Source organism: Cydia pomonella, chromosome 3 (genome assembly GCF_033807575.1).
Source record: "Cydia pomonella isolate Wapato2018A chromosome 3, ilCydPomo1, whole genome shotgun sequence".
Lineage (NCBI taxonomy): Eukaryota > Metazoa > Arthropoda > Insecta > Lepidoptera > Tortricidae > Cydia > Cydia pomonella.
Genome location: NC_084705.1, coordinates 6,258,214 through 6,280,607, shown reverse-complemented (window position 1 = coordinate 6,280,607; position 22,394 = coordinate 6,258,214). Strand labels below are relative to the sequence as shown.

General features: G+C 38.7%; 1 protein-coding gene across 1 annotated transcript; it reads left to right on the top strand.

Moving 5' to 3' along the window:
- The first annotated feature begins 2,523 nt into the window (after window positions 1-2,523).
- On the top strand, window positions 2,524-22,394 carry LOC133515916 (vacuolar protein sorting-associated protein 16 homolog). The gene is made up of 17 exons (XM_061848562.1): window positions 2,524-2,813; window positions 3,504-3,693; window positions 4,047-4,193; window positions 4,775-4,901; window positions 6,256-6,389; window positions 8,143-8,318; window positions 9,619-9,865; window positions 10,984-11,127; window positions 11,944-12,056; window positions 14,925-15,063; window positions 15,697-15,831; window positions 16,908-17,069; window positions 17,860-17,973; window positions 19,314-19,419; window positions 19,795-19,972; window positions 20,302-20,502; window positions 21,520-22,394. The coding sequence occupies exons 1-17, from the start codon at window positions 2,764-2,766 to the stop codon at window positions 21,662-21,664; spliced, it is 2,508 nt and encodes an 835-aa protein (XP_061704546.1). The 5' UTR covers window positions 2,524-2,763; the 3' UTR covers window positions 21,665-22,394.

Below are 22,394 nucleotides of genomic sequence, written 5' to 3'. Positions count from 1 at the left end.
CATGAGAAAACTTTAATGCAAACCTAAAATTCAGTATCCGAACGAAATTTTAGCAACTATTTACCCGCAATATGGCATGTCGTAATGCAGAAATATGAGATTTATGTATCGGCTCGGTAAATTTCCCCCGGGACACGGCCCAATATGTCTGCACTCTTAAACTGTTTACCCGTTTATCGGAAACGGACTGCGACCCATTAAACTATGATATTTGGTTATTAAGATATTGGTTTTTTCGAAATGTAGTGATTTTTGCAATTCAAATAAAACGGAAATGTTTGCTTTACACCATCGACTATTACTTCGGAGCCCAAAGCCTAAGGTATACCTATTAACTTGAATTATTTTTAATTCCAATTCAAACAAGGACTCCTCCAACTAACACAATTGCTAACTAACGGGGTCAAGCGGACCCCGCGCTCTAAGGGCCTACGCTAGCTGACGCGGACGCCCGCCGCGTGCGCACGCACGCGGGTGCTATTTGTAGGTGAAATCCGCCGCACGCGTCCGCTTCAGTTAGCGTTGCTCATACTATTTTTCGTTAACCCGCTCGTCCGCTCCGTGCACCCGCGTCAGCTAGCGTAGGCCCTAAAATGCATCTAATTATGAGTATTGTATATAACACCATCAATAAAATGAACCTTAATAGCTTAGGCCTGATATGTATTTCAAAATGGCGAAGAAGATTTTTTTTGCTCTTTACTCATTAATGTTATTTAATAACTGTAATATGTGCAGCCTATAGGTATTATGCCGAAGAAGTGTGCCGAAAAAGGGGGTCAACTTTGGGAATCTCTCATTTCGAAGTGAAACCTGTAATTTTCCTGGCCCTTGCCCATGCTAATGAAGAATTAGTCTTATTGAAACGCGTTTAGTCAATCTGGTAATCCATCGTGGCCATTTTTAAAGTCCAGCTATCACTTTATTAAAAGGAACTACCGAATAACGTTATGCTCTACGGACACACTTTCGACACAGAATAAGTACTTAACAACATTGGCGAAATCATCATAAATTTGATGGAAGACAATTTTTTTAAAGAAGAAGGTAATAAAATAAACATTAAGTAGTGAGCCGATTTTTATTTTGCTGTCGATTTTTTTTCGGCAGAGTTCGAAAGGATTTGGTGGATAGATAGACTTCCCTATTCTATACATAATAAGCGCAATTTCACTGTAAGCCCTAAAACATCGTTCACTGAGTTACCACGGCCGGACCGATCATGTTCGTTATAGAAAGTATTTATTAAGCTTTTGTTTCACGATTTTTTTCATATTTTTTTAACCCATGGTTCAATCATTTGGGGGGAGGGGCGACATATTTATTTTCTTTCGGAGCGATTATTTCCGAAAATATTAACTTTATCTAAAAATTGTTTGAGAGACCCTTATAAATAAATAAATAAATAAATAAATAATAAATAAATAAATATTATAGGACATTATTACACAAACTGACTAAGTCCCACAGTAAGCTCAATAAGGCTTGTGTTGAGGGTACTTAGACAACGATATATATATATATAATATATAAATATTTATAAATACTTAAATACATAGAAAACACCCATGACTCAGGAACAAATATCCATGCTCATCACACGAATAAATGCCCTTACCAGGATTTGAACCCGGGACCATCAGCTTCGTAGGCACTTAGGCAGAGTCACTACCCACTAGGCCAGACCGGTCGTCAAAATTATTCGTTTTGAAATACCTATCCAACTATACCCCACGCCACACACACACACACACACACACACACACACACACACACACACACACACACACACAAATAGCGAAAATTTCAATAAAAAAACATTTTGTATGGGAGGTACCCAAAACAAAGAAAATGATACTTTTTATTTTACCGTTCTGTCGCCATGCATGATTCATGTATCCCTGCCAAAATGCAGCTTTCTAGCACTAACGATCACGGAGCAAAGGCGCGGACGGAAGGACAGACGGGCATGGCGAAACTATAAGGGTTTCTAGGTGACTACGAAACCCTAAAAAACGGCAACCAAATAAAAATCTGCCTAGAGTTATATCAAGCTAATTTGGCAGCGATATTGATATCCCAGATTGTGCAAATGATATAAATTTAAACGTCATAATTTCATAAAAGTTTAACGTTTAAAATAACACTTGCACAGTCTGGGCTATCAAAGTCGCTGCCAACTTAGCTTGGTCTGACTGGTTTTTCAGGTAGCTTCGAGATGAACTTAGAAATTAAATTTACCAAAATTCCTGAACGAGTAGGTAATGTCAGACAGGCATTCGGTGAAACGTTCAGATATCATGAAACAGTTCCAAGACAAGGTATCCGATTTACGTACAGGAAAAATTCAGTTAGGCTGAGTAAGACCTAGTAATAAAAAAATAATTACAGTTGTGTTAAGTTATTCAGTAAGTTTAATAAAATTCTATTTATTTTGATGCAGCGGTGCACAAACCACCGCAAATATTTTTCGGTTTCGTAACTCACGGAAGTCAAACGTTTAAACGTCAGGTGTCATGTCTGTCGTTGTCAAAATGGTTTTGTTATTCATATTCTTCCGTAGGGAAAAACAAATAATTTGTTGAAATTATACCAATATAATTTAAATACAATCATATTAATATAACTAGTTTGGATTTTATTTTACTATATAAAATTAGATGACTTAAATCCTTCCAAGCTAAGCCCTTGTGGTAAATTAATTAAGTTTTTTGTGTTATCAGTAAATTATCATTATTTGGTGTATTTATTTGTTATTCCACAATGTCGGCGCTGTTAACTGCGGACTGGTTCCAGTTGGATTCCTACTACAGGTCAGATAATTAAAACAATACAGATTTTCCCTTTTTGCCCGCTTAGGAATAATGAGTAGACATGGGCGTACATACCTAATGTGTTTTCGAACATTTTTAACAAGAGATTGATAATCGAAATTATTCTTATATCTTCATATTAATTTATACTTATAAAGACTGAATAAATTGATTATACTAATGCAGAAGGTGCCCAAAGTATAATAAGCAGCTAGGTGGTTATTAATAAATAGCATAAATATAAATATTGACAAAAATGATTATGTTATAAGGAATCTCAAATGAACTGGCATCTTTCTCGCTTGATCTATCCCACAGGTGCCATTTTATAATAAAATTAAGCTATGTAGAAATAACTACAAAATGTATTTGACGACCGGTTTGGCCTAGTGGGTAGTGACCCTGCCTACGAAGCTGATGGTCCCGGGTTCAAATCCTGGTAAGGGCATTTATTCGTGTGATGAGCATGGATATTTGTTCCTGAGTCATGGGTGTTTTCTATGTATTTAAGTATTTATAAATATTTATATATTATATATATCGTTGTCTAAGTACCCTCAACACAAGCCTTATTGAGCTTACTGTGGGACTTAGTCAATTTGTGTAATAATGTCCTATAATATTTATTATTTATTATTTTAAATGACAGAAACATTTTTATTTCAATTTGTATTATTTAATACTTAACAGGCGTTTAGAGGTTTACAACATGAACTGGTCCATGGACGAAGGTTTAGACAACATGATAATCAGTGGAGCCCCATATGGAGGGCCTATTGCAGTGGTGCGGGACCGAAAGCAGTTTGGTAGGATTGCAACCACTGCCAAACCTGTCATAACAATTTACAACTGTGTAGGGAATGTTATATCAAAGATTTTGGTAAGTAATTTCTTCTTATTTTGACAGAGGTGAACATGTACATATACATTTTTCCTGAGCATCTCGTTGACCTAAAATACTGCAAAGGATTTGAAATATTGGAATGTATTTTAAATTGATTATATGCAACTCAATCTACATAAAACACTTGTTTTCACCACTATTTATTTATCAAATTTATATTGCACAGAAGAAAAACATATCATGCTAAACGGGAACTTAGTGTCGAAAGGATATTGTCTACCGGACAACCTTAAGGCAAAGCAGAGAGATAGAGAGAGACAGGGAGAGAGAGAGATTTACTAGAGTGCTGTTTGTAGATTGAAACATACAAGCATCTAATACATTTCCAGTGGAACAGTGGAGTCCTGGTCCACATGGGCTGGTCAGACGGGGAGCAGCTGCTGTGTGTTCAGGAGAGTGGAGATGTGCTTGTTTATGATATGTTTGGGGCCTACCAGAAGACATTCAATATGGGGCAAGAAGTTAGGGACACTAAGGTATCATATTGTACTGATTTTTTTACATATTACATATTAATTATACATGTGAAAGTTTTATGTTTGTTGCTGAACAACACTATTTGAGGGTACTAAGGAGAAACCAGATGGGGAAAGTTTACTGACTTTTAAGCAGACAAAGCCACAGGCAGAACCTATAAGCTAAAAGAACTATGTAGAAAAAAAAACTTAGCTAAAGACACAATAAAAAGGGGTACTGTGTATATGTAGAAATTACTATATTGAATGACTCGTTTTTTATTACTCTTGAGCATAGAATACAATAATCATCAGCCATCAATAACTAAGAACATATTACGCTGAATGGTACTTAAATAATGTACGATTATGTGCTGATGCATTTCTTTTCCTTACTGTACTACTATATACTATTTTATTGTCTCCAATACCCAAAGGTGGTCTGGAAGAGATCGTTCATAAGCGATAGGACCGCCTGTTGTTACATCTATCTGATTGTCTTTGTTTCTTTCAGTACATTTATTATTAACTATGTGAGGTGTGCAATAAAGAGTATTGTATTGTATATCCCCTAATATGTTATTTACACTATTTGTGAACAGGTCAGCAAAGCACAGCTGTTCCCGAACCCTCATGGCGTGGGACTGGCTGTAATGACTACGACCAACCGCATGTTCCTGCTCAGCAACATCTCTGAGCCCAAAGTCAGGCCAGTGCCAGATCTGCCACGTAAGTTGTCAAAATTCTTCTATTTGTTAATTTTTAAAAAATATATTATTAACTAATATAATCGGAACTTAATACGGATTGCCATTTCTACAGCAGAAAAGTGCGGAAAGCCATTGAAATAAAAAAACATTGCAATTTCAATCGGGATGATTGTTTGGGGATCTCATACACATGGTATACAGTCATTAGTATATGTAAGCGAGAACGAATATCGACAGTCGAAAGATCCAATATCGTTAGTGTTGGGGCCATACAGAAGAAGCTTACGCGCGAGGAAATTGCCACATCAGCCGAGGCAGAGCGCACGTTTTCCTCGGACGAGCGCGATCTTGGCCGAGCCGCTCGGTGTCAGTTTTTTGGCATGCTCAAAGGCGCCTCAGTCGTTTGCCGCGCGCTGGACGGGACGTGTTTGTTTGGTGCGCGTGGTTATTTTGTTCCGTAGATCAAATTGGAAAAAAATAATAAAGACTAATGTTTCAAATTAATATCCTTTTACGTAGCAAATACATGATATGGGATGCTAAAGATCTCAACTCTACGAATGGGGGAATTAGAGAGGATTGATGTTTAATTTGATTGCAATAAACGAATTCTTCTTCTTCTTCTAAATTTAATAAATAGACGGAGACTGGTGTACGAGTCTTCCATCACTAAATATCGCTACGTGGGATCTTCTTCTAAATTTAATAAATAGACGGAGACTGGTGTACGAGTCTTCCATCACTAAATATCGCTACGTGGGATCTTCTTCTAAATTTAATAAATAGACGGAGACTGGTGTACGAGTCTTCCATCACTAAATATCGCTACGTGGGAAGCACCATCTACCTGAAAGTAATATCTTTCATCAATTTCTGTCTTGCTGTTTAAGTTTTACGTGTAATTGTGAACATAATAAGTCAATATACTCCTTTTTTTTATGCGTTTAAAATTCGTCTTGACACCATTTTATAACCTAAAAAGAGCCGATTTCTTTATTATCGATTGATATTTATAGATTTGTTACCCTCAAAATATCCTGCAACTCGTTCGTTTCTTCTTTTGGATTGCTTTGAAAAGCAAAATAAAACATACATGAGCCACGGCAGTGAATATGTGCAGCACCATTTTGAACAGCTGACTGAGGGACGCCATCTTTCTGAGCAAATTGGCTCGACGGAGGCAAACGTGCTGAGGCAAAAGTTACACTAGTACGCGGCCGCGCGAGGCCCGTCGTTTGCCGCGCGAGGAAATTTCCTCGCGAAGCTGCTCGCTTTGTGTCGACCCGCCTATTTAGAAATTTAAAATGGTGGGGAAAGTTGGTGTATTTCTATACAGTGCTATACCTGGAAGTACTGATGATGTTTTGTTACAGGGGCCAGTGAACCAATCACGTCGTGGTGCGTTCTCAGCGCGGGCCTTCGCTCGTCGGCCGTCATCGGCTTCCTCGTGTGTCGCAACAAGGAGATATACAAGTGCCAGTTGGGAGAGCCCAGGCCTGTGCTCATGGTATAACATAATCTAATTTCCTTTCTAGGGGAGTTGCCAACCAGTGTGGTGCGTCTCCGTGGAAGTTATATTCCAGGGGGTAGTGAACCAATCACATCATGATGCGTTCTGAGCGCAGGCCTGCAAGCATCAGCTGTCATAGGCTACATGGTATGGCATATCGCAACAAGAAGATAAACAAGTGCCAGCTGGGAGAGCCCAGGCCTGTGTTCATGGTATGACTTTATTTAGTTCCCTTTGTAGGCCAGGAGTTGCCAACTAATGAGACGCATAAACAACTTGAGAGTTTTATCTATTTTAACAAAGTAATTACCAAACTTGCTCACATAATATCATGAGAGTCTGTTGAGAAGTTATCTCAATACAAAGCGAATATGACTAAACAGCATTCAAGTTTCTAAGTAAGTTATTGTTCGACGTGACGTGTTCCGGCACAAGGAGAACTGGAAACTAATTAATGAAAACTTTCTAAGTGTCATTGTTGCTAGCAACAATGTCTTAGCACAAGTAATTTATAACTTATATATTAATGATAACTTATTTCGCAAAGGATACTGTTGTCACACTTTATATTCGATTAGAATTTTAATTGGTGCCTCAGTGTCAATCTAAATATTTTAAGCTGATGTAAACTAATTTAGTCATGACTGCAAGATAGATTAGATTTGATAAATTGTTTCTTCTCAACATATTAACAAATTAGCCAAATTGCCATATATATTATCCTATATTAATCTAATTTATAACTAACATATCGTAATAACTTCTCACTTAACGTATCGTAGTTATTGCGTTTTAATGTTATAAATTGTATGTACGTCGGCGCCCGATCATAAATTCCTAGGCATATCGTGATCCGTTAAAATTATTGTCTCGTTCCCTGAGACGACGGAGGCCCGCTGCTACGAGTGTATCTGGACAATGTGCCCTTCGGGCATCTTAAGCAACCTACGAACCTATCCCAACTATCTACTGGTTAAATGTGACTACAGTCATACCCCGCTTTACGCGACCCCGTATAACGCGGATTGGCTATAACGCGATGTATAAAAATTTCGTACTAAATTGCCCCGCTTTACGCGAGTGCACTATTGGTCACTGAATTGATAGTATCTGATTGGTTATTTACTTGCGCGCGGCATACCGCGCTACCTCGTATGGAATTAATCTACCTTCTAACTATAAGTAAGTACGTTATTGAGTGTTTTAAGTAAAACAAGTGTACAAATATGTACGTTTTTAAAATGCCTCTTGAAAAAAAAAGAACGTAAAAGCTTGAGTTTGGAGTGGAGTTAAAGTTAAATGCGGCTGATTTTACGCTCGGCCGTCGACATGTACATAACTATAGATTACCACATTTTGCCTACTCGAATATGATTCCGTTTTGGAACCGATGGCTGCCGCTTTATTTACAACAAGTATGTAGATATTGTAGGTGTTCTAAACTCTAAATTATGAATTTAAAAACTTTAACCCTTGCACGGACCAGATCTTAAATACTACAATTTGAGCCAACTGCCAGTTGTAGAATGGCCATTATACATTATAGATTGTGCCCTGTCACCTTCCTTTCTTACTTCTAAGTCAACTTATACATTTCTTTTTTTATTTATTTCAAAGTCAACTTATACCTTTATTAGGGTTCCGTAGCCAAATGGCAAAAAACGGAACCCTTATAGATTCGTCATGTCCGTCTGTCTGTCCGATTATGTCACAGCCACTTTTTTATCTAAGTCGTCTCTTACATTTCCAGCGTCCGGAAATCCGGAATCCATACACGCAGGTGCTGTGCATCGTGCCCTCGCAGAACGGGCGGCACGTGGCGCTCTTCACGGACTCGGGGTTCCTGTGGATCGGCTCCTCCGACTTCAAAAGCAAATATGCGGAGATCGACACCGGCAGTATCAAGCAACCCAAAGAACTCGTTTGGTTAGTACGTCAATAATCAGAAAACTGTAAGGTCAATAATTTAAGAATTTCTTTATTTTCGATATGGGTAAGTAAATATCAAAAGACCGCAGCAATATTTTTACAGCCGTGGGCGCTGTCTGACCGGTAGCGGTGAACAAGAAGCTAGTACCGATGTGCGAATTTTCTGCACGTTTGTTCTCTATGAGAAAAAAAATCACCTGCTGTGTGAGAACTTGAGCAGTCAGTAATCGTCGGTGACTAAATTTTTTTTAATACTACGTCGGTGGCAAACAAACATACGGTCCGCCTGGTGGTAAGCGGTTACCGTAGCCTATGGACGCCTGCAACTCCAGAGGAGTTACATGCGTGTTGCCAACCCTAACACCCCGCATGCTTGTTGAGCTCTGGCAACTTTACTCACCGGCGGGAACACGACACTATGAGTAGGGTCTAGTGTTATTTGGCTGCGGTTTCCTGTAAGGTGGAGGTTCTTCCCCAGTTGGGCCCTGCTCTAGATCTGGAATGACATCCGCTGTGCTGTACCCTACCACACTAAGCGAGATGGCATTCACAGTGCCCATACCTCTCGTTTGGACATAGTTTAAGGACATACCTGGGTCCAAAAAGACTAATATGTATATATTTTAATTTCTGTATCTGTTTTTTATGTAGTGTGCAATAAAGAATTTTATTATTATTCTCTTTATTTCTCTTTCTTCTTAGGTTATGTTTTTTACAATATGGATATAAAAGTAAAATATAAAAATACATCAAAAAATACTATACTAAACACATATAAACACATTGTAAAAAACTTAACCTAGTGTGCCGCCAGCAGCGGGGCAGGGCCCAAGCTGCCGGTGGTCAGTGCTGCAGAGAGAGGAACCGCCGCACTATCCACGCCGTGTCCAAGATCACCGCCTTCTGCATCTGACCCTTGATCCAACCACCTAGCGAGTCTCTCAAGGTGTTGGTCGAGACTCTTCGCTATGAGACCGTTCGCTGAAACGACTATTGGGACAATATTATTATTATTATTTTTAACACAGGATATATACCGTACCTCCACGCACGTGTACGTTTTTATAAATTAATACGAGTATCAGATCTTTCCATAAGCATAATATACAAAAACTTTTAAGTTCTGGTTCTGGAGCCTTAAATTTCTTATGAGTTTACATGAAGCTGTTCAAGCTGTAATGTAAAATCATTCTAAAAGTATACACCGTCTCCGTTTCGTCGACCATGGGTAAAAAGGAAAAAAGAATAGTCCGCCGGTCATGCTCAAAATAATCTTTCATAAGTATTATTTGTTCAGGTGCGGCTCCCAAGCCGTGATAGCCCACTGGGACGACATGCTCTGCATCTTCGGCTCGAAAGGGCAAAAAACGGAGTTCCCCTACGACGGCCCGTTCCACGTCATCCCCGAGATGGACTGCGCGCGCGTTGTGTCGCAGTATACACACGAGCTCATTGAGAAAGTGCCAGTCGTCATTGAGAAGATATTCAGGATCGACAGCACCGCACCTGGTTCATACTTGGTTGAGGCCTCGAAACAATTTCAGGTGAGTTCACAAAAGACCGAGTTCCACGTGATCATAGAGATGGACTGCGCGTAGTGTCACATTCACATTAAACTCACGAACTGATACAGAAATTGTCAGTTGTCATGGAAAAGACATCGGATCGACAGCACTGCGCCAAGCTCATACTTGGATGAGGCTTCGAAGCAGTTTCAGGTGAAATTTACTCAGAAAGCAGCCGTAATTTATTAAAACCGAACATTCTGTTATTAGTTGTGACCATATGTTATAAAGGAGCCCATTTCTCGAATGGTGCTTATAAGATCAATAGTGGTTTCGAGGACTAATACTACAAGTCTAATACAGGAGGAGAAATGGACGAAATATAACCTAGTTTTAGTATAATTCACCTCACATATAAGTCTCGGTTTTGACGACATTCAACTAATTTAAAGAATACTTTATGTAATTACGTTATGTATGAAAAAGAATATATAATCAGCACGGCAAATATAATTCATAATAATGCTTAAAAATACATAAGATGATAGTCAAAAACGTCATTTTTAGGGTTCCATAGCCAAATGGCAAAAAACGGAACTCTTATGGATTCGTCATGTCTCCGTATGTCACAGCCACTTTTTTCCGAAACTATAAGAACTATACTGTTGAAACTTGGTAAGTAGATGTATTCTGTGAACCGCATTAAGAATTTAACACAAAAATAGAAAAAAAAACAATAAATTTTGGGGGTTCCCCATACTTAGAACTGAAAATTAAAAGTGTTTTTTTCATCAAACCCATACGTGTGGGATATCTATGGATAGGTCTTCAAAAATGATATTGAGGTTTCTAATATTACTTTTTTCTAAACTGAATAGTTTGCGCGAGAGACACTTCCAAAGTGGTAAACTGTGTCGTCGTCCCCCCCCCTGTAACTTCTAAAATAAGAGAATGATAAAACTAAAAAAAATATATGATGTACATTACCATGCAAACTTCCACCGAAAATTGGTTTGAACGAGATCTAGTAAGTAGTTTTTTTTTTAATACATCATAAATGGTACGAAATCCTTCACGGGCGAGTCCGACTCGCACTTAGCCGCTTTTTAAAGTTGTAAAGTATTCCTTTCGCTAAGTAAATCGTGAATTGCTCACAGAAACGCAGCCACAGGGCCGACGAATACATCCGCCTGGTGAAGCCCGATTTAGCGAAAGCGGTGCAGGACTGCATCGACGCCGCCGCCTTCGAGTTCGAGCCCGACGTGCAGAAGATGCTCATTCGGGCCGCGCAGTTCGGCAAGGTGAGTAATGACAACATTGTACGCACAAAAGCGGAAACTCGGAAAGCGAATTCAACATTCGAAGTAGACTTGTACTATCATGTTCAGTAGCTCCAGCCTCGCACTGATGGAGTTTATCCAAGGTAATCATTATCTTGTTGCTTGAGCGCTGGTAGGTCCGCGCCACCAAATTCCGAAAAACTTATTTCTTTTGCGAAGAAACTGTAATTATTTCAACATTACAAATCAATCAAATCATAGTGGACAAGTTTAATTTTTATGTACTCGGAAGGTTTTCCGGACGTATAACGCCACATTTTCAAGTACCTGCAAAATATACACCACACCGATTTCACGCCGGTCACGCCGCCGTCACCGATCAAAAATGCCGATGATTTTGCCATCGACGCACACCTCTATGCTGGTCACTGAGGCCATACACGTAAACGGTTTCCCTTTCATCGAATTTTCCTATCTTGTCCTACTCATGGGATCATTCCAGGTACCATTATTAAAGGGTCTGACCTCCCAAGACGGCACTGGTGTAACTTGAACAGACTTCGCACTGGCCACGGCCGCTGTGCTCATTACAAACATCGGTGTGGATGGGTGGAATCCCCGGCCTGCAATTGTGGAGAGGCTGCCCAAACAATCCAGCACATTATCGAGGAATGGAGCTCCTGAAGACCTGATCACCCTTAGCGACGAGACCATCAAGTGGCTGACTGCCCTAAATCTACATCTATAGCTGTCTGTATTCTGTTTAAAAAAATATGTCATACGATTAAATAAAAATCATGTCCTACTAAAACACAATATAAACTGCATTCGCTGTAGGGCTTCCTCGTGGACCAGCAGCTGACGGAGCACTACGTGCGCACGTGCCGGTGGCTGCGCGTGCTCAACGCCATCCGCGACCCCAAGGTGGCCATCCCGCTCACGTTTTACCAGTATCCTTTTATATACGAGTGACGAAGTATACTGTAAGTATGAACGTTTTTCAATTACTTTATCGACCGGCAGCTGACGGAGCATGACGGATGAATTAAAATCATAATATTTATCTATCTCGGTATCCGTCCCAGATATATTTGCAGACTCCACAAATGACAACTAAATCAATCTCTATGTTCTCTTGGTTGTCTGGAAGAGATAGCGTTAAGACCGCCTGTTGTCTACTATAGTTTATGTTTAATATGTATGTAAAGTTTCAATTATTTTGACAACCCGTCTGGCCTAGTGGATAGTGACCCTGCCTATGAAGCCGATGGTCCTGGGACCGAATCCCAATTAAGGGCATTTATTTTTGTGATGAGCACAGATATTTGTTCCTAAGTCATGGATGTTCTCTATGTATTTATATATGTATCGTTGTGTGAGTATCCAAAACACAAGCCTTCTTGGCTTACCGTGGGACTTAGTCAATTTGTGTAAGAATGTCCCTATAATATTTTTTTATTGGTTAGCAATAAAGAATATTTGTATTGTATTGTAGGTTCATCCATTATCATTCACGGTAATTTTGGATAAAAAAGGATATATTTATTTGTATATATACACAACCTCTTACCCTGGATACTTAATAATCCATATCTGTGTCGTAGCAGGTAAAAAGAAATGCAAGTATACTCTAAATAATATCGCAATCGCGGAGAAAGATAAACTAATAGACTTGGAACATAACCACTAATCAAATGACACCTCCTACATTGTAACCCTACACACGATGTAGGCTATAAGCCACGCCAAAGGATAAATAGATACTTACACATAGAAGTCTGGCTAGCCAAATATTGTTGACAGATTTTTCCTTGTTGTCTATGATTTAAAAGAACACCTAAAGGCTGTTGTCAATTTATGTCATTCATTCAAATTGTTTGCGGTTTATAAGGGGTTTATTTTAAATAATATTAATAATGACTATACCGAGTGGGGTCCGCAAAACTATTATTTAAGCTCGTAAATAATTACGACAATGTGCGAAGTCGACGTGAAGCGTTGAATAACGAAAAACTGCTATGTTGACAAGTCGTAAACAATTTAGTAAGTTGGTGCTTTATTACTATTTTGATACTTTAAGTACTAGTTCTAACATTTTGCCTATAACTTTAATTAAGTACGTAAATTTATTAATACCTGAATCTCATGAACAGGACAAGTGTGTAAAGAAACGGATAAACTAGAAATTCTGGAAAATATCAATAAAATCCAAACACAGGAACGTAACGAGTTACTGAAACCCAATATTTAGAAGAAATCTGTGAAGTGAAGTGACTGATCAGTAGTAATTTGATTTAACAATATAAAATATATAAAAATATCTTGGCGAAACATGTCTATGTATGTCTTTGTATTTTACATAGTGGTAGAAATTATGTGAGCTGACTTTGAGTGCACGTCAACGTACATTTAACTGATTTCCTTAGATACCTTATGTGTGCACAGAAAATCAAAAATATGTTCTAGTATCAAAACTATAATTCCTACTACACAGTGTGACCAGCCCAAGATTTTTTTAATTTCCCGCCAAACATATGTGTAATATTTCGGTAGCCAGACTACCTGTACGCTTGAAAAACAATAGAGCAAACAAATAATGCACATTTTAGCCTACGTGTGAATATTTATGGTACTATAAAATGTACGTTCAGCGTAAGCCAACTATTATATTGTATTTGGCACAACGCCAAGTTCATCCGCCACGTGAGACCACGTGAAATCAACACAGTTCTTGGTGTTTCCTAATGCTCTATTTACATCTAACTCAGCTATATGTATATTTATAAAATCATCTATTTTTATACCATGTTGATTCACATCATGAGGCATCCATTAAAAAGTTTTTATGAAGTGAAAACATGCGCGCTAAGTGAAATACCTAAATTTATTTTTGTATAATTTAGGTATAACTGAAATACCTAAATAAATTTAAACAGTACAAGTACCTCCGGTGGCAGTCAAATATATGCTTTTGGGAGGGTTTGATAAGCGTAAATAAATACTTAATTTTTTTTTATACTTTACGAGTATTTTATGAACATTAGTCATAAGTTTAATTTTATAAGGGAATTTTGATTTACTTTACTTTCAATTTGTTTTTAATTTTACCTATTTAATGAGCTAAATTAAATTATTAATAAATAAAGTATCTAAACCTTCACTTTAAAACCTGCCTTGCTTAACAGAGCTTATTATAGATCTTTACTTAATGAGCATCTATGCTAGTCGTTCGTAGATTACATAAACGTGGATCTAGCTCGGTTAATCTTATACCTTTAAACGAGCAATTCTTGTATATATATTTATATATATATATATTTCCGGGATCTCGGAAACGGCTCTAACGATTTTGCTGAAATTTGGTATATGGGGGTTTTTGAGGGTAAACAATTGATCTAGATTAGTCTTATGTTTGGGAAAACGCGTGTTTTCGAGTTTTCATGCGTTTTTCTTTCGACGCAGAATATGGTCGCTAATTTCGTGTTGCCGGCCACTGTCCGTCTGGTCCAGCGGGTTATAACGCGGACTGCTAAACGAGTGTTACGGGTTCGAATCTCGCCCGATGACTAACTTTTTTTTTTTATATGATCAAGTTTATTTTTTAATTTTTATAATTATAACCGAGCAAAGCTCGGTCGCCCAGGTACTGTTACGTTATCTATTTCAATATCTGACATTTTTAAATTTAATTTGTGCAATACATTTTAAATTCCCTTTTATAATTAGCAAATTAAAGAGGCCCTACGTTCGTCATCATCATGTTTTGAAACATAACATAAAGTAACCATTGAATATGTAACCTTAACATAACGCAACAGAGTCCAAAATCTAGGAGAGCGGATACTACTGGACCGATTGATCTGGCGACGGCTGCACTGCCTCGCGTTACACATAGCAGACTATCTACAGATGAAGGACGGGCAGACCCGCGTGCTATCACACTGGGCCTGCTACAAGGTAACTTGAACCCTAATTCAAGACAACAGGATCCGAAACTAAGGAGACGTCTTCACTAACTGTCGTGATCGTGACATTTAACTGGTTGTACCTATAGCTGAAGGCGCTGAAGAGATACGCGCGCGCAAGCTTACCGTGACAACCTGCGTTTGACCGTCTCCGACAAATAAATTATAAATTTGTCTAAAAAGTTACATATACTTAAAATAAGTGCAAAAATTGTGTTCCTAGTGTGAAATGTGACTAAAAGAAGAAAAAACTATAATGCTATAACGTTTGGTTTTGGAATAATATAGGATAAAAGTTTAAAAATAGTGGTAACGGACAGACACAAACTAACACAGCGCAACACAGTGAGCCGCTGTTGGAAAGGATCGGGTTCTGTGCCGTCCGTGTCAACTCGGTGACTCATCGCTGCATCAAACTAAACTAAGTTTCAGACCTGCATACTATCACAGTGAGCCAGCCCCTAATTACACGGCCAGGCGTTACATATAGCAAGCTAGATACTACTCATACCAACGTTTCTGCATGTGCAAACAATAAAAGATGCAACGTAATAAATGAACCAATGTTTTTTAAACAATTTAATTCGTTATAATATGGTTTGAAAATTAATTTAAATGACATCAGGTGACACAACCTCACCTGGATAACGAGAGCGCAGCGCGCGAGATTGGGGAGAAGCTGCGCAACGTGCCCGGCATCTCCTATACCACCATCGCCAAGAAGGCCTCTGACAAGGGGCGGAAGGCACTCGCCATCAAGGTAATCCCACCAAATTTTTATGTGAAATGTTGCCAAGACGAGACCACAGGGCTCGGACTGTCAAAAACTTTACAGATCTCATGTCAATTTCAGACCTTTAGAATCAAAATTTGCGGAAGTCTCATACAAACTTCCATCCCCTAATTTAAGGGGTTGGGGGGTAAAAGTTTAAAGTTTTAGATTTTTTTGTTATTAGTGTATTAATACTTACATACCAAATTTCAGTTTTCTAGGACTTCAGGAAGTACCCTAAGAATTTTGATGATCATCATTGAGCGAGTGAGGTAGTGACGTAATCGGTTTTTTTAGATATCAATAATCTAAAGTATAAGAGCTATGCAATTCAAAACTTTATGTTGAATAAGTCCAATATGTTGCGGGAGAACTACCGTGCCCCCAGAACATTTCTTTATACAAAATTGTCATCCTGCAGACTACGAGGAGGCCTAATTTGCAACAAAAGTGTGCGCGATCGAACGTTCGCCCTGCGCTCATCTTGGCGACCCATGATACTCTTAAGCGCACAGTACATTGGCCTACGGTCCATTATATTAAGTAATGTACATACTTGTAAAGACGTCTAAAAACGTGTAAATTCAACATCAATAGTAGCGGATGGAACAATGCGCCAAAAGTATCTGCCAACCCTGGACAACTTTTCCAAATAGAGATAAATCTCTACAGTTCGCGTTCAAAAGTACCTGGTACAGTCTAAATGTTCTACATAGAGAGTTATATCTCTTTTTGATCAGCTATTTGAAAACGATAGATACTTTTGATGCTGACTGTAAGTAAGTAATATTTATTGTGCACCATACAGTTAAAAATACACAGAATCTAGGTAACAGCAGGCGATCTTACCGCTAAGAAGCGATCTCTTCTAGACTACCTTTGGGTGGCAGGAAACTAAGAACTTACAATATTGAACAACTGTATTGACTGTAGCTACTGGTAATTAGTGATACTAGATAAGCAATTAACTCGGGAAAGGATCATATTATGGTGTATTTAGATCCCTATAGCCTGAAATCAGATTTTCAGACTTAATGAATTGATGCTAACTATCTCGTTTCCAGATTTTGGAGTACGAGAGCCACAGCAAGCTGCAAGTCCCGTTGCTGCTGCAACTGGGCGAGGGCCCGACGGCGCTGCTCAAGGCCACGGCCAGCGGCGACACCGACCTCGTCTACATAGTACTTCTACATTTGAAGGAGAAGATGGGCAAGCACGAGTTCGAGGTCAGTATGAGAACTGCATTAAAAATTATGATTGTCTATAACTGATATAACTACCTATCTCAAAATTAATTTTAGGAATAATTATTTAGTGCGTAGTATTAAATATCGACTCTAATGTTATCGTTATCGATACGAAACAATTTCTAAATCATAATAACAAATGTGACTCCTTGAAATAAACGTTATTAACTAAGAGCGTCAGCTTTTTCATTACCTACTTTCAAACTGTTTTCATTTATTCTTATTGCATCTACGTTCGCATTTTATACAATCGTGTTTAGGCAATGAAGCTTGCTGAGGTGCCTAAGTAAGGTACGAGATTGAAAAGCTTGCTTATATCACTATTGTATATAATACTTTTTCTACGAGTCATCTAAAATAATACTATTTTCTATGAGAGCGCGGCGGCACGTAATTGGTAATTTTTTTTATAGTTGATTACAGCGTATCGAAATGAATATTATACAGTTGAGTTGGGAGCCCATACATGAAAAGTACGCAATTATAGTTTGATATACGAAATCCTAATTCAACTATTACAGTCGATGAGTAGAAAAACAAAATTTTAAATCCAGATTTATTATTGTTCCAGTTCATATAATGGTAATCATCATAATAATATTTTAGAATGATATAATGTTAGTATGATACGTTAAAGTTTTATTGGCCCTTGCACTATTTAAACGACAAACCCAAATTGTCCGTCAAACTGGGGTGGATTCATGAACTTGGATGTGCGAGGAGTAAAAGCCATTTATGATTTTAAAAAAAATTGTACGTTTCCTTCCAGCTGACGATCCGCAGCTTCCCGCTGGCGCACGCGCTGTACATCAAGTACTGCGGCACGCACAACCGCGAGGCGCTGCGCAAAGTGCTGGTGCAGGAAGACGACTTCCCCGCGCAGGTGAGTGGTTTAAATAACCGGAATAGGTACTGATACATAACCACTGAACTGAACCGTCGCCGACCAGGCAGTCTTCAAGACTCCTATCCCCATCCCCCCACCACCCCCATCTTAAATGCTGGCAACGCACTTCCAAGTCTTCCAACCCCTCTGGAGCGGGTGGGCGACGGCAATTGCTTACCATCAGGCGACTCGTATGCTCGTTTGGTTCCTATATTATTAAAAAACCTTATCTCTAAACTACAAGTCTGACATATTTTTTATGAGGAAATATAACTCCTATGACATTAAATATCAGTAATGATATATCTAGAATGATAAATTTACATTCGCGTTACGGCACTTAAGAAACGTCGCATCTACTGAAGTAGCTAGTGCTATTAATGGATATATCGCCTCCATCATACGATAGCGGCTGTTAACATGGGGTAACTCGATTGACGTTGAAACAGCATTACTTGCTCAATAGATATGTGTTAGGGCTGTAGAAGGCGTGCAAACCTCTCTTTAAGAAATACAAAAATACGTTTCTCCGTTTGTATATGTACCTTTTTGTAGTATATCTGTTTGTAAGAATAAGATCCAAGTTTATTTAATACAGTACAGTCTACTTTTTTACCTTATCGAAGAAAACATGATTTATTTCCTTCAAAATCCAGTATATACTCGTACATATATATTTTAAAGAATAGTATTTTATACAATCGTGATGTAATAGAGAGTTTTTCAGTCTTGTACCGTGTTTAGGCCACGAAGTTTGCCTGAGTAGCCTAAATAAGGTACAAGATTGAGAAGCTTGATTACTTCTCACTATTGTATAGCTACAATACTTTTTCTACGAGACAACTAAAATAGTACTTTATTTTATTTCCTATAAATGATTAAACAAAATTTGGCGAGTATCTCACAATCAGTAGATAAAACCATAGCACAAAAGACAACAATGCACTTCTTGTCATTAAATGGTAGCGCGTTAATGTCTTATTCTTGACCGCGGCGACACGTGATTGGTAGAATTTATTACAGTTGACTAAAACGTTTGGATAGAAGTGATTATACTTGAGTGTGGAGTTGGTGTGGAGCCGAGGAGTGAAAAGTATGCAATTACAGATTTGTATACGAAATCTTAATTCAAGCATTAAAATCTATGTGTAGATTATACATTTTATATGTGCACAAAATTTTGTTACAAGTTTCTTACCTACGCTAAGAAAGAACCTAAATTTGATATAATTCAATTCCTCTCTCGAAGTTGCACGCTAGACCCATAACAGTAAGACGTGTCACACCTTGTTAATTGTTATTTATACGGCATGATCTGCACTAAAATTAATTTTCAGGCCGCCGCGCACGTGCGCGACGCGTGCGGCCCCACACAACCAGGGCAAGCTGAGGCCGCGCTCATATCCGCCAGGGAGTGCTACAAGAAGGCCAAGAACGACTTAGGTGACGCTTTTGTGTTTCTTCATATTCGGAAAAACGCTTCTTCCCATTACTGTCCTATTCTTAGAAGTACTTGATTCGTTTGAAAGTGCGGTCTCAGGAGGCTATGTTTAGAGCAAAAGGGTTTTATTACTTCCTATATAATTTTTCTCAAATCAGGTGTGAAAAGCATAGTGTAGCACGGTAGCGAAATTACATAAATCCCTCGTTACCGTCAAGATTCCATGCTAGATTCCCGAACGAAGTTTGACATAATAAAATCAAAGATTGTAAAACGTGCTCCCGGTTATAATCTACATTTTTTACATCTGAACCGAAACGCGATTATACACGGTTCCTTAAGACATTTCGCTATACAGTTTTTTCACGTTTTCATAGGCGTGGCCATCTGCGAGGACGCCCGCAAGCTATGTAAGCAACAGTCCAGTCTACAGGAGACCTACGGCGAGAGCTTCGTAGGGCTATCTCTACACGACACCGTCAAGAAACTGCTCGAGCAGGGCGAGATCAAACTTGCAGACAAACTGCGCTCAGAATACAGAATGCCGGACAGAAGGTAAGTGCACATTTAGTTAGAATTCGAAGATTTAAATAGGATCTAAAAATCTTCCGGGGCCATGTACCACAAGAGTTGAAATGCAGTGGCGCGATCGAAGCAAGAACATCCTTAGCGTGTAATCTGGTTCATACCTTAGCTAAAAATACATGCTTCCCAAGAAATGCACGATAAATACGTAGAAAAAGCTACGAGTAAAATTAAAAAGTTTGCAAAAGCAAAATGGATAAGGACAAAACCCGTAGATTTCGTGGTTTTTCTATACATTGACTGATTGTATTGACAATCAGTCAGAATTCGACAACATTAAAAAAAAATCTATTGACCAGGTACTGGTGGCTCCGCATCCTAACTCTAGCAGAGAAGGACGACTGGGACGAGCTCGACCGCTTCTCCAAATCCAAGAAGTCGCCGGTCGGCTACGAACCGTTCGTGGACGCGTGCCTCGAGCACCGCAAGAACGACGAGGCGCTCAAGTACCTGCCGCGCTGTAGGGACGAGATCAAAGTCAAGTACTACGTCAAGGCTGGGTGAGGATGCTTTATATCTATATTTGTTAGCAGTCGCCGGTCACACATCTAGATCAAGTACTACGTCATGGCTGGGTGAGGAATTTATGTATCTCAACTGTTGGTTTTAACAACTCTTCTTCTTCTGCTGCTGCCATGCCCTAGTGGGCGTCGGTGGCCACCTTTGCAGTCTTTTCTATGCTTGGCTAGTCTTGTTAGCGTGGCCGCGTCCTTGATGTTTGTCCATTTTTTGATGTTGTCGAACCAGTTCATTCTACTTCTTCCTCTTCCCTGTTTTCCCTCTTATTTTTCCTTCTATTATAACTTTCAACAGCTTATACTTTTCATGTCTATGTAGATGTCCAAAATTGTTGTCTTTCTTCGCTTAACTGTGGCTAGTACTTCCTTTTTCTTCTTCATTCTTTTTAGGATCTCTATATTAGTTATTCTTGCGGTCCATGATACTCTCAGCATACGCCTGTACAGCCACATTTCGAAGGCCTCTATTTTATTTTCCATTTATTTATTCAGGGTCCATGTTCCAACACCAAAATAAAGTATGGATAGTACATAGCATTTTACTAGTCTCCATCTTAGTTTTAAGTTAATTGCATTTTAATAAAAGCACTACGAGCTATTTCTATGTTCACTCTGATTTCCTGTTCTGGATCCCAGTTTTCACTCTGCCACAACAACTCTTACATTACTCGGAAAATCAAAAAAACGTGGCCTCGCTCTTTAATATATGGAAGCTGACCGTAAAAAAAACAAAGACTGTTTGGGCTAGAGTAGACGGAAGCTATGCGAAAAAATAAATAATAAAATAATAATAAGGTGTGACGGCACCGGACGCCATCATGGAAGGACGCTGAAATCAACTGGAACTAAAATCAAAAGTGAATTTCGTACCACCTAAAAATGTTATGATCGCCACCGAGTAACGCTTTGTGGAAGTTAGTTAACGTACCTAGTGATTGTAGCGTTATATTTACCTGTTAATTGTTATTTCCGTTTTAAATTTACCTGTTTATTTTCCAGTTTTTACGAGGAAGCCGCACTAGTGGCCTTCGAACAAAGGGACCAGAACGCTCTGTTCTACGTGCAGAACAAGTGCCCAGTGAGCGAATCGACTAAACACGAGAAAATCGCTGCGCTTTTAGACCAGCTGGCCACTAGGAAATAGCCTAAATGTTCGCGATTAAAGGGTTCTGAGAGAAGTGTTTACACTAGATGTGCAGTACCATAGTACACACTGTTAACTACACGGGAGCACTAATACGCCATGTTCTGTTCTCTGTGAACACTGTAGTTTTTAGGGTTCCGTACCCAAAGAGTAAAACGGGACACTATTACTAAGACTTAGCTGTCCGTCCGTCCGTCTCTCTGTCTGTCCGTCCGTCTGTCACCAGGCTGTATCTCATAAACCGTGATAGACAGTTGAAATTTTCACAGATGATGTATTTCTGTTGCCGCTATAAAATAAATATTTAAGGGGGCTCCCAAGTCCCAGACAACAAACATGATTTTTTTGCAGTTTGTATAGATAATGGTACGGAACCCTTCGTGCGCGAGTCTGACTCGCACTTGGCCGGTTTTTTTAAATAAATTTTTAGTAAACTTCGGACTTTTCGGAGGATAAGTCTCGCAGTGTTCCGGCCGTTTTCACTTTTCTAGCGGCATTTTTGACAGTTTTAGTTTCTGGAGAAAATCGGTTAAGGTGCTGTAAAAATAGTACCCTTTGATATTATTCTGTTGTCGAATATATTCTGTCAATAGTCGAAATATCTAGTTTTGAGACGTGTAAACCAAAATGTATTATGTATAACTATAATTTTAAGTTAAGACTACATTCTCAATATTTATAATATTTTATACGACAAGGTAAATATGTAAATAAAATACAATATGATGGC

What these genes read in the sequence shown, in the direction of transcription:
- LOC133515916 (XM_061848562.1), top strand. Translation starts at nt 2,764, where the DNA reads ATGTCGGCGCTGTTAACTGCGGACTGGTTCCAGTTGGATTCCTACTAC. An exon ending in ATGTTATATCAAAGATTTTG is followed by an intron (nt 3,694 to 4,046) that starts GTAAGTAATTTC and finishes ATACATTTCCAG; the next exon opens with TGGAACAGTGGAGTCCTGGT. An exon ending in GCCAGTGCCAGATCTGCCAC is followed by an intron (nt 4,902 to 6,255) that starts GTAAGTTGTCAA and finishes GTTTTGTTACAG; the next exon opens with GGGCCAGTGAACCAATCACG.